The sequence below is a fragment of the Cryptomeria japonica genome, chromosome 2 (assembly GCF_030272615.1).
Source record: "Cryptomeria japonica chromosome 2, Sugi_1.0, whole genome shotgun sequence".
In the NCBI taxonomy this organism is placed as follows: Eukaryota; Viridiplantae; Streptophyta; class Pinopsida; order Cupressales; family Cupressaceae; genus Cryptomeria; species Cryptomeria japonica.
Genome location: NC_081406.1, coordinates 47525199 through 47537918, shown reverse-complemented (window position 1 = coordinate 47537918; position 12720 = coordinate 47525199). Strand labels below are relative to the sequence as shown.

The window sequence follows — 12720 nt, the reverse complement described above, 5'->3', positions numbered from 1 at the left end:
TTTAATATTTTGTAATGTCGGCCTTCTTCTTTTATTAATTTTTGTTTATTTTGGGTTTTATTTTACCAAGTCGGCCTATGGAAAATGAAGTGGTAAGTGCCTATATAGTAAGGGTGTTTTGAGCAATTTTAATCAATCATTCATTCATTACTTCAAGTGCGATTTGGAAGAGCAAGAAAGAAGTGCGAAATCTGGTCTAGTTGGAGCGAATTTTGTTGGAGGCTAGAGGTGGTGGAATTGATGCTTGTGAAGACTAGAGGAAGTACATTTTGCTAAAGGGAGGACTTCGATCTATCTTTCGCCTAGCAAATTCTCCTTTTTTTTAAATCATTTCTTAGAATTAATTCTCAAGTGGAGGTATGGCGTGATCATCCTTGTCCCAATGTTGAAATTTTGAATTTTGAACTTCAAGTTTTTTTGAAATTGCATAGTTAATTAGGAAATGATAACTCAAGATTTATCATGAAGTTTCCTAATTTAAATCTTGAATCTTCCTTTCTACTCTATATTTCTACATTGTAAAATATATTGCTCATTATGAAATGTTGTGTAGGTGTCAAGATGGCGACCCCAAAGGCAGGAACATCCACTAGTCGTCCAACTCTCATGAAGGAAGATCAGAGGAATGAAGAATTGGAGACCAAGATCGTGTCAAAGTGGAGCAACATTGGAGATACCAACTTGGGAAACTTCAATGTGAAGAAGATTCGAGAGGTCCCTTACATTGGAAAGCCATCACCTGTCGCAAAGAGAATAATTGAAAGTGGCATCATCAAGGCGGTCGGTTTCACTCCAGCGGTCCAGTGCCATGAGCTGATGATCGAGTGTGCTCGCCATTATGACCCACAATCAAGATCAATCGTGTCCAAGGAAGGGAACACTTTGGCTTACCTTTCAGAAGAGGCTATAAGTGAGGCTCTCCATCTTCCAGAACATAAAGATATGATTTACAAAAGCTTAGAAGGAGCCAAGTCCATGTATGAAGATGATCCAGACACTTGCTTGAGCATCATCAATAAGAATTGGTTACTCAAAAGTCGTCCTCGCCTGAGCAAGATTCCCAACACACCACATAGGATCGACTTCCAGGAGGAATACAGAGATTTGATAACTTTACTCAATCGAGTTACAGCGGCTCCTCAAGCCTTCTATTTTGAGAAGTGGATGTTCTACTTCATCCAGGTAATAGTTCAAGGAAAAGGAACAATTCATTGGGCTAGAATTATTAGCCATTGCTTGGACGTGCAGTTAAGGAGACTAAAGCCTACCAAGTCATTCCACATGAGCTCGTACATCATATATGCCTTGATCAGGAGTTTCGAATATGCAGGACTACCTCACAGAGGAGTGATCGGAAGAGGACCCGGGGAAGTCAGAGTTTGTGACTCTTATGTTCATTTGCATCATCCACCTAGAAGTGACTACAAGTTAGTCAATGATACCTTCACGATGAACATCACCAGGATATTGCAAGGTGGGATTCACAATCAGCTATCTCAAGATGCACAAGAGCTTGTAAAGAGGTATGGTGCTTGGTTCATCCAATTCCAAAAGTTTACATATATTCGAGTTCATGGGTGTCCTTCACCTCCCTATATGTTGCCGAGATATCCGACAGACAGGATAGTGCTACTTAATGTGACTAGGCAGTTGGCGGCTTATGCGAAGGCATTCAGACACAGGCATGGAAATGGAATTCCTGTGCCTATCATACTAGGGAATTCAGTTGAGGTATGTCCTAATGCTCTAGCCTTGGATGATGTAGAAAGGGAGTTGGCCTTATATTCATTTTCATTCTTTGCCTTGAGGGAGAATTTTGATCCTTATGGGTATATAGAAGAGACAGTTGGTAGAAAGTACAGGCATGAATTTCAGGTAGAGGACTTTTGGACGAATCTCTCAAGTGATTTAGAAGTAAAAAGAAAGATGCATTCCAGATTGCCTTTGGATTTCATCAGGAGATGCAAAGTTTACAGAGTGGCCAATCAAGCTCAGGACAGTGGCAGACATCTCCAATCATCTTATGACCAAGAAGACAAAGCAGTGAGGATAGATTGGAACGAGCCTGAGGTTTTGGACTTAGAAGCTTTGATGGCTCCAGTTTTGTCATATACTCGCAGATGGGTAGATGTACAACATCAAAAGTTGAGAGAACAGAACATACCAATGACTTTTACTTTGGAGGAAAGACCAAGAGAAGGAGGAGCAAGCGCAAGTGAAGGCAATCCTCATCCTAGAAGCGCAAGTGAAGGCAATCCTCATCCTAGAGGCGCGAAGAGGAAAGAAAGACCTGAGAAAAGGGAACCCTCCAAGAAGAAGCAAGAGGCCAATCGAGATCGCTCATCCGGTACATCTTCTCGACATGAAAAAAGGACGAGTCAAGTTGTAGGACAAGAGAAGAGGGTACCTGAAGTCGAGGAATCTATGAAATCAATGGTACAGAATGATAAACACGAAGAGGGGCAGGCATCTCAACGTTCATCAAGTCAATCTCCCCAAGTCAATGAGCTACATGAAGACAAGAATGATGATGAAGTGACATCTCCTCTCCGAGAAGAAGAACCATTGCCTAAAGAGATACAAGTTAGAGAGACAAGATCTGCCATTCCAGATTGGTTGAAGGAGAGACTAACCAGGGTGATTGTGATCGAGGATGAAGATAATGTGATTGACTTAGAGAGCCTTGTAGGAAATTCTCAGGAAGTAACAGAGAAAAAGAAGGCCACTAAGATGACCAAGATGATCAGAGATGAGACAGGATCCAGGAAGTTGCAGATAGCTACACCAGCAGTGGACAAGTATGAAGGTGAAATCCTTGCAGAAGAATATGATGTAGAAACATTTGAACTTGGTCCACTCACCGCTGAGCAGGCACTGGATGAGGCAACCGATTCATTTGAGGCACTTAAAGACAAGCTTAAGGAAGAAATGGAAAAGAATAGAAAGCTTGAGCGAGAGGTCGGTGCTTGGAGAGGCTACTTTAGCCATCTCAATCAGCCTTTGGGACGTCAGGATCCAGCAGTGTCTCCTGTGCAAGCACTTCCCCTTGAATCAGTTGGCGAGGCAGAGAGAGTCAAGAGCTTGGTTCAGCTTATGAGCTCTTGGATTGACAAATCCCACACAGTTGCCGTTGAATTTGCAACAAGAATGATGCAGACAATCCACCGAGCTATCCAGGTCCTTGAGATCATCCACAACCTAATGATAACAGTAGCCGCCTTTGCCCACACTAGAGATGTTATCATCCCTGTTCTACAAGTAATCAGGCAAACACCAAGGAAAATCCTAGCACAAGAAAAGATAATGGATGGAGGAGCTCATAATTTACTCCAGTGGTCAACTCTACTCCAAATGAAGGAAGTTCTTTTCGAAGACATCAGCACCAAATGCAATCAAGTTGAAGAAGTCATCCATCCAATTCAGGACAAGGTGTTTGAGGTGTTATGTACTATTCTTGGCAGGAGGATCGAAGTTAAGACAGATGTGGATCTTCAAGAGTTGGAAGAAAGAGTCAAGGTCATCTTTTGCAAAGATGAGAATGTTATCACAGATGAGCAAAGGGATCAAATGTTCGCTACTATGCTCTTGATTGAGAAAATCAAAGAACTCGAACCTGGATGGGATGCGGCTCTTCTCAAGGCCTTTGATCAGGTTATCCACTTGGAGGAACGAATGAGGAATCTTCCCGAGATTCCTATTGCTGAGATTGAAGGAATTGTGTCTAGATTCATTGCGTATGCTAAGAAAGAGCATTGGAAAGGGAATAAGGTTCTAGAAGAGAGGTTGTTGTAGATGATGTGGCACCTTAATTATCATTGGTCTATGTTTCCTAGATTTTTGTGCCAATTAAATATTTGGCTATGCATTTAATATTGTTCAATAAAAAGGGGACTTTTTGTAACAAACCCTAATTAGGGTTTAGGTGTCAAAATCTCAACCATTGATCTTCTTTTGATCTGGGCCGTTCATTGTAATTGAGGATGCTATATATACCCTCACTCCTTTTCATTTTGATAATAGTCAGATAGTTAGAAGTTAGAAGATTAGAGCTTTTGGAGAGAAGAAAGTTATCTTGTAGCAAGATTGAGCATTGACGAAAGAATTTCAAGCAATTGCTGTCTATTTTGGCTTTGAGATCAATAAAATATTGAAGTTATGGTGTTTTATTGCAATTCTTGTGGCTATTTTCATGGTTGTTTACTTTCTTGAATCATTCTCGGTCGAAGTAGTATTTAAATTTGAAGGACTAAGTGTTGGGCTTGATCTTTGGTGAGATTCACGTTCCAAACCACTGGCTTCTTACTGATTGTAAGGACGCCTTGTGTGGTCAACTGGAGATATTTGGATTGCTTAAACCTTCAATCATTATTGAACTATTGATATGTACCTTCATGGTAGTGTCTATGATTCTTAATGAATGGAAAAATCATTAGTCACCTTAGAAGATAGCATCAATTTTAGTAGAGTTGTAATTCCTTGGCAATACTGAAATTGGTAGAATCTTACCAAGTCTAGCCTACATTGAGTCATTCTTAGGTTTAGATTAGAATTCATCTCTTGCAAACCCTACCTTTTGATCTTTTTGAGAACTTGCTAGTTTTAGGAAATTCTATTCCTACAATTCGGAAACATAAGGCCCCTTGATGAAACAGCATTCACAACGACCACTGGTGCTTATCCACACATAGAGACCCTACATCGAAGAACCTTGGAGTCATCCTGATTGATCCTTTTTCGCGATATCTTCAGCAATCAGAGGCTTTACTCAAGAGAGGATAAGGTACCCTTGGGTATTTTATTCTGTGTTTGATAGTGTACAAAATACACGTCAACACCACCCAATCTTTACTTAACATGTCATACAACTAGGTTTAATTGCAAGATTTAATTTTCTAGTTTCTTGATGCAGATGGATTTGTAATGTTATAATGTTAACTGTTGATTTTCCCAGGTTTTATTGGATGTGTTTTAATGTATATATCTGATTCAATTTTATACTTGCATTCTTGGAATTCTATATGTTCTCAAATTGAATAACATTATACTATATATATTCCTTTGGAGAGGCATGTCCTTGAATGAACATGTCTCTCCTTTATTATAATAATTTAATCAATATTATAATGTTTCATCAATCAATTATTAATTTAGAATAATATAATAGATTAATATTGAATATTAAATTGTATATGATTAATAATAATATAATAATATAACATAATAATATATTATTATTAATCAACATATATTATATGTATTCTAAATGATCATTCGACTGAAGCTACAAACATTAACACTCCCTCTTAGCTAGGGAAGATAAAATCAATGCAAATGCATTAAGTCTAGATTAATTATGGAATAGAGAAAATATTATCTCACTATGATATCAAGAAGTATGGTATAAACAAGAATATCAAGGCACGTGATATTCACCATAACTCAAAAATATCATCTCATGATATTGGGAGTATTTGCATCAACCATATGATGCTCATCACAGGGGACCATAGTCTCAAGGTGTGAATTTGCCTCCGTCGGCGATTCTATTCACAAGCTCTTGCGTGGATTGCCTTTGTCGGCGATTCTATCCATAAGCTCTTGTGTGGATTGCCTCAGTCGGCGATTCTATTCATGAGCTCTCACGTGGATTGCCTCAGTCGGTGATTCTATCCACAAGCTCTTACGTGGATTGCCTCAGTCGATGATTCTATCCATGAGCTCTCACGTGGATTGCCTCAGTCGGCGATTCTATCCACAAGCTCTTATGTGGATTGCCTCAGTCGGCGAATCTATCCACAAGCTATTATGTGGATTGCCTCAGTCGGCGATTCTATCCATGAGCAGACAATAATTCTATTGTGCAGTACCATCATGTTGAGTACCGTGATGAATTCTAAATTAATAATTGATTGATGAAACATTATAATATTGATTAAATTATTATAATAAAGGAGAGACATGTTCGTTCAAGGACATGCCTCTCCAAAGGAATATATATAGTATAATGTTATTCAATTTGAGAACATATAGAATTCCAAGAATGCAAGTATAAAATTGAATCAGATATATACATTAAAACACATCCAATAAAACCTGGGAAAATCAACATGGTATCAGAGCCAGGCCAGGGTAGGAGCCCCAAGCACACGAGAGGTGTGGCTTAAGGGGGGGTGTTGGTGTTGGAAATAAGCCACACCCGGACCGACGATGGACTGGTCCAAGAGGGGCCAATAGCTTAGTGGTAGAGCACTCCAGCAGCATATGGAAGGTCCTAGGTTCGAGTCCTAGCTGGTCCATGTCTCAACATTAACTAATGCAAGAGCATCCTGGGTTCAAGAGTAATCTTAAACCATAAAAGTATTTGTTTTGTGTTTATTTTGTCTTTTGCAGGTCTTCTTGGTTGTCATAGTCATACTACTCATGTTGCACAAGCATTTTCTTACCACAATCTTCATTTGGAGCACACAATCTAGCAGACAATAATTCTATTGTGCAGTACCAAAATTCATGAAGTGTCTTCAGATTGATACCAAGGAATCATAAGGGTATCCTTAACATATCTACATCTTTTCTCAAGTGTTTATTGTGTATTAATGCAATGTGACTTGTTAATCCTACTTAAAGAAGGCCTATTTGAATTGTGAGCCACACATTTGAATCTCACAACAACAAATAATGTTATCTATGAGGTTATTGGTCCTAAGGAGGTTCATGGTTAAAGCTTCAAAAATTTCCAAAGCTCACATCTTGTTGCACTCATCAAGAGGGTCATTTACACATTTCAAAAGCAAGCATCTGGTTTGAAGGCAAAACCATAGGAGCAATCATTTAATATTGGACCCATGATTCTTATCTCGTGTGCATTGGACAATGCACTAAATTTTTGGTCAATGGCAATATGCTATATCATCTTCCTTGATAAAAGATCAACAATCCAACGTTGAGAAGGGAGCAGCAGAAGAGGAAGGCAATAAAGGTAGTTGGAAGCACAAGAACCCAAAAGTCGAGAGCACCTTTCTAAAGTTGGTGAGTATGGCTAAATAGCACGTTTCTAGCATTCTATTCAACAAAGGTTGCCTATGGTGTCACTTGGCACTATTGAAACGTATTTCTAGATTGCTGCAAGTGCACAGCAAAATTTGTGCATGGAGGCTTCAACCTTCATTATCCACTATAGTGAGTGAACTTTCAAGTCATGATCCATTTTAGGGCAGTGTGCATTTGGATAATGTAAGCCCATTGTTTTGTAAAACTGTTGTACATTGTGGATTAGTGGCATGAGGAGCATTGTTCAGTCTTTCAAGAATTTTCTACCCATGAGGCTTTCTCCCAAGTTCAATTTCGTGTTGCATATTGTGTGATGCAAATTTTTATATTCCACATGCGAGATGTTGTCTTAAAGCACATTTTAAACAGCCATTAGAGGTGGTTGCGGTGCAGCATAGCTGCCCCGAGTTACTGGATCATTTCCAAACAATGATGCTATATCTAATTTTATGGTTGAGAATGACGAAGTAACATTTGAAGAAGAGCAGATTAAATATGAAGGGGTCATCATTCCTGAAGATGTGCTACAACAAGAAGATTTTGCAAGACATCTCCTGAATTGCTAAATTGTAGAAACTGGATGAATTGCATTGGCACACTTTGGGCATGGTTCAACCACTCGAAAGTTCTGCCTAAGACATTAAACTGGCTATGTTTTTCTATTTCTCCACCAGGTGCATATTTAGAGTGGCTTTTCCACATAGAAATTCTGCCAGAAATTCCACCTGGCTCAAGTACATAAAAGTTTTGCTTGGCTTAAGTATCTAAAATCTCTGCATTGGCACAAGTGAAGGAAAACTAAACCTAATTTAAGTCAAAAATGGCAATGGAAAACAAACATTGCACCCAATTTACATAAAAGCATGGAAACCTCAAGCCATTGCAAATGAGAATAGTTGGCCTTGAAAGAAAAAAAACAGTTTTGAAGCATGGAGACCTCAAGCCATTGCCAATATATGCAGTTAAATCACCATTGAGATTTCAACATCTTTTCCAATCATGTGCTATTTTTGGCAAAGGAGGTGTGCCTATTTAGATGGTTTCATTTCTATTTGTTGTTTAGATTTTATCTGCTTTAAATTTTTCTTTCTTTCTTTCCAGTTTTTAGACGTTCACTTTGAAGCTCGCCTTTTGGGATTAAAAATAAAAGGTACTTTGAGCACATAAACTCTAGAATTATGGTTGACACCATACTCATGCTAGTGAAGCTATAATAGAACCTATGTTTATAATTTCACAAGTTTGATCGAATGTGGACACTATGTGTCAAGATTTGTATTAATGTCATTTTATTCATCTGAGTTGTAATTTTGGCATTTGAATATTGAAATAATGAATAGATGCAGTTGTTATTCCTTTCAAAATCTTGTTTGCACTGAATGGCTAATCTCCGTATTAGCTAGTTTGAAGGTGTCATTTGTATGTTTAAATTAGTTATTTCATCCTTTCATATCTAAAAACATCATTTGCAAGACACTAGTAAGTTAGTAACAGTATTGTGCTTCCATTTGGGGTAAAAAAATAAATAGTTGTTTCCACTAATATTGAAAGTCTATAATTAGTTTATCTTAGATTTAAGCTAGTTTGAACCACAAGAAGCTTCCCCTCTAAATTTGGAGAAAGGTTTTAGCTCACACATTATCCCTTTTGTGTTGTCTTACAAAAAACAAACTAAAACACTGACAGAGCCTCCATCTATGACTACACCAAGAAGAATCAAAGAAAAGTTTCGAGTCCTAAAAAAAGGAGAGAGATAATATCTTCTACTATTGATTTATGGGGTAGAAGGTAACAAGAAAATTTACTTGTAAACAAATCACTGAATTGAGAGTCAACTTGCATCAAATTCAAGTTAGAACGCCTCCACAAAGAGTGGGTAGAGAGCAGGGTGTTGATAATGTTGCAAAAAGAATGAAAGAAATGCTCAAATCTAGTTGGATAACACAAAATAAGGGATCATAATTTTATTGATGATAAAAGTTAAAAGTGATGAAGAAACTGAAAGAGAAAATAGACAAAGCTTCTGAGCCAATTGAAGAAGATGAAAGAGATCAAGTTCAAGTAAAGATGTTTAAGGCTATTTCTAATATTGATAAGAAATCTAGAATTGATGTTCCCAGTTACAATGGTATTTTAAATCGTAAAGAATTGATAGATTCGTTGACTGAAATAGAAGAATTCTTTAACTATGAGGATATCTTAAATAATGAAAAATTGAAGTATGCTAAGACAAAATTGAAAGGACAAGTTGCCAAATAGTGGAAATAAGCACAATTAGAGGTGGAGACAAAGAGGAAAGAAAAGATTGAAAAATGGGATAGGATGGTATCAAATTAAAAGCTAGGTTTATTATTATCAATTAGATCTGTTGAAGAGATTGTAAATCTTGAGGTAGAAAAATCTGAATGTAAAGAATTATACTAAGGAATTTTACAAGTTATTAATCAAAGCTGATCATCATGAACCAGATCAAGAAAAGGTGACAATATATACTAATGGTTTAAGAGGATCTATACAAGAAGAGCTAAGCATGATGATGATGCAATTAGTTGAAGAAGCATATTAGTTTGCCTAGAAGGTAGAGGAGAAGTTGAAAAAAAGATTTCAAAAGAAGCAAAATAGGCAAAGAGGAAGAGGTGACACATTTTAGAAAGAAATCAAGTCAGTGGTAGAGAACATGGTTATGAAGAGGTAGAAGCAAAACAAAGTCATAATTCTTACCACGGTGAGAAATCTACTAGAGATAGATTTACTAGAGGAGATTGAAAATCATAACATGGTACTCATTCCAAGTGTGAAGTTAAAGGGCACAGAGCATTTAAGTGCCCACAATCACAAGTAAGCATATCAAAATACTTGGAAAAACTGCATGAGTTGCACATGTAGATGAAGAGTCAATTCGGTCACCTAGTTAAAGAGGTGATCCAAAAATAAGTGATAATTGTTAATGAAAAGAGTATTATTAAAGCCTAATAATGAGGATAGAGAAGAACTCGTCCAAATAAGAATCTGTTTTAAAACCATTTGTAAGGCCGAAGGCTAATACTGAAAAGTCATAATTGATAATGGAAGGGTTGGTAATCATGTGCCAAGTGAAATGGTTGATAATTTGAAGCTAATGAGTATAGAACACTGTAGTTCATATAGAATTTCATAGTAACAGAAGGATCATAAGGTACTGGTAAGCCATTTGGTCAAGTTCAAGATAGGATCATATTATGACGAGATATTGAGTGATAATATGCCTATGTATGTTTGTCATTTATTGTTGGGAAGATCATGGCAATACGATAGAAAAGCTATGCATAATGATAGGTAAAACACATATACTGTGATGGAGGGAGGTGAGGAACAGTCTTACTCCATTGAAAGAGAAGATAAATCAGGTAAACAGTGATGTCGAAGTTTGTTTAGAGGATGATAGAAAATTCTTTGAGGGTTTGTGCATGAGAAGATGTGTTTTGCAATAGTTCCCAAGATATACATTAGTGCAGCATGTATCCTGAAACCTGGGTGACTCAAGCTTACATTCAAAGAGGTACCCAAGTTTAGCCCTCTGATCTTCTACAAAAATTGCCTCTTTGGAACCTACTAGACATCAACATTGTTGATATGTCACAATGAATTTGCACCCTCGTTCTATTTAAATCTTGATCAACTTCCTCCATTTAGGTACTTCTTAAATACCCTTACTCCCCCAACCTCCTCTTGAAGGATGTCATCAAAACTAAGGTCATCAATACGAGCCTGCTTCCTACCTGATGATGAATGCTTTCCTGTATGCATTTGCACCCACTATAGCATTGTATTGAACATGTAAAAAAAGGTATTCCACCTTTATTGTGTTAATAAAGTAAAGAAATACAGGGCTGCATTATGTCAGTCAATTGATATGGATGTACTTGGTGCCATGAACTATGATGTTATATAGATGAATCATGGTTTATGTTCAAAACGGTTAGTTCACTCCATGGTAGATACACTTCAAGCTTGGTACCTCTTTGAGTCATGGATTCACTATGCTCTTAACCCTCGTGGGATCAATTTAATCAAGTTTTCAATTTAAAACAAATGTTGATAAAAGAGCATAATAAAATAAATTTAAATATTAGCATACCATGTTGAGTAACCAGGGGACACAAAAGCTGAGACAATAACAATGCTGTAGCATACGTCCATTTGGATAACCAGTGTATTCTTCAAAGTCTTCCTGATTTAAACAGCAACAGAAAGAACCCATGCTTCACTTTTCTAGATGTAACAAGTCCCCAATATAAGAAATGATTCAATGTTCATGCAATGCCGGTTGGCACCCTTTTCCTGATAGCAGCGAAAGTCCCAGCTGCAGATTATATCACAAAGAACCAGACAATAAAAACAAATTTCTTGTAGAACGAAATTAACAAATACGGCTTCTAAATCATAAACAACTCTCCATGGACCTTCCTGTCTTGTGTCATATACAGGAATACAGATTCAACTCTTTCAATTCTTCCGTCGTCACAAAGTAGAGCAATGATACTCATTAATCCCAAAACCCAGTAGAAGACCTAATAACCAGAACTGAATTTTGGAGCTAGGACTTCCACATCCACCTTTATCTGCCAAAGAAAATTTGCTGAAAATTATTAAATCTCTTGAAAAACCTATTTATAATAAAAAGTTTACAAATGTACATTACTTTCTCTTTTGACAAAGATTATATCCAAACAAAGTGCCCAAAGTCATCGCATATCCAAAGTCTTACTGACCAGACAACCAATAATGGTTTGTGAGTAGGAACTCTCAGTAGATTGTGAGCTCAATTCCTATCCCTTATCAATTAAATAGATAATACCCCATCCATCAACACACCTAGGTATTTAGATTGAGGAAGTGCTGATCAAAAGTTAGACACAAGATTATTTACACCACCACAATTTATTCCTGATAAACTTTGCACACTCTTTACTGTAGAAAAAAATATTTTGAACACAGAGAATACATTTTGTACTGATCAACATAGGGTTAAAGGGCATTAATGATTACATTGAGCAATTGGAACAGAGAAAATTAAGCCTCTGATTAAGATATATCTAGTGGAAAAAACATAGATTGTTGCTTTAAAAATCTGAAAGAAAGATTACATGACATTCCGTTTCATCGTATTTTGTTGTGTCCGAAGGGTCTGTAATGGAATGTTCATTCTCTAAGTTTCCTTTAATTCAAAAACTGTTTCAGAATTTCTCTTGGATTTATATGCGTACCTCTACGTTTATCTTCAAAATGCATTTATCCTTTTGACTTCTGCTCTCTTGATTAGCAATCATTTATTTTCAATAATAATCAGAGACCAACCATGTTGAAACAGATCATTTGAATCGCATAAAAATTGGTCTTTTGACAATGCTCATGAGCGATAAATTCATGTAAACCACTACTCAAGCAGCATGGATCAACGTAGATTGCCTGGAAACAACACAGCTGAATCCTGAAAAATCATATCACATAATTCTTGCATTGGTTTTTGAGATATCATTGAGAAAAGTCAAGTAAACCAGTTACATGTCAGACAATCACATGCAGATCACTGTTATAAGTAAAAATTTGAAAGAATTCAGAGCAAAGACTGCATTTGCAAGAATTATTTTTCTAATTGTCCGACCAAACAGTTACCTAATGCACAAATAAATA

At 37.0% G+C, this 12720-nt stretch overlaps 1 protein-coding gene across 3 annotated transcripts in view; it reads right to left on the bottom strand.

Moving 5' to 3' along the window:
• Positions 1-12720, bottom strand: part of LOC131046198 (E3 ubiquitin-protein ligase At3g02290) — a 109216-nt gene that overhangs the window by 83612 nt on the left and 12884 nt on the right. The window contains exons 2-3 of one of the 3 annotated variants that reach the window (XM_057979874.2): positions 12294-12517; positions 11165-11648 (exon numbers count right to left, since the gene is read on the bottom strand). In XM_057979874.2, the coding sequence (XP_057835857.2) occupies positions 11165-11287 (123 nt within the window). In that variant the 5' untranslated portion in view covers positions 11288-11648; positions 12294-12517. The remainder of the gene's footprint in view (positions 1-11164; positions 11649-12293; positions 12518-12720) is intronic. The other 2 variants (XM_057979875.2, XM_057979873.2) reach the window with 2 other exon arrangements.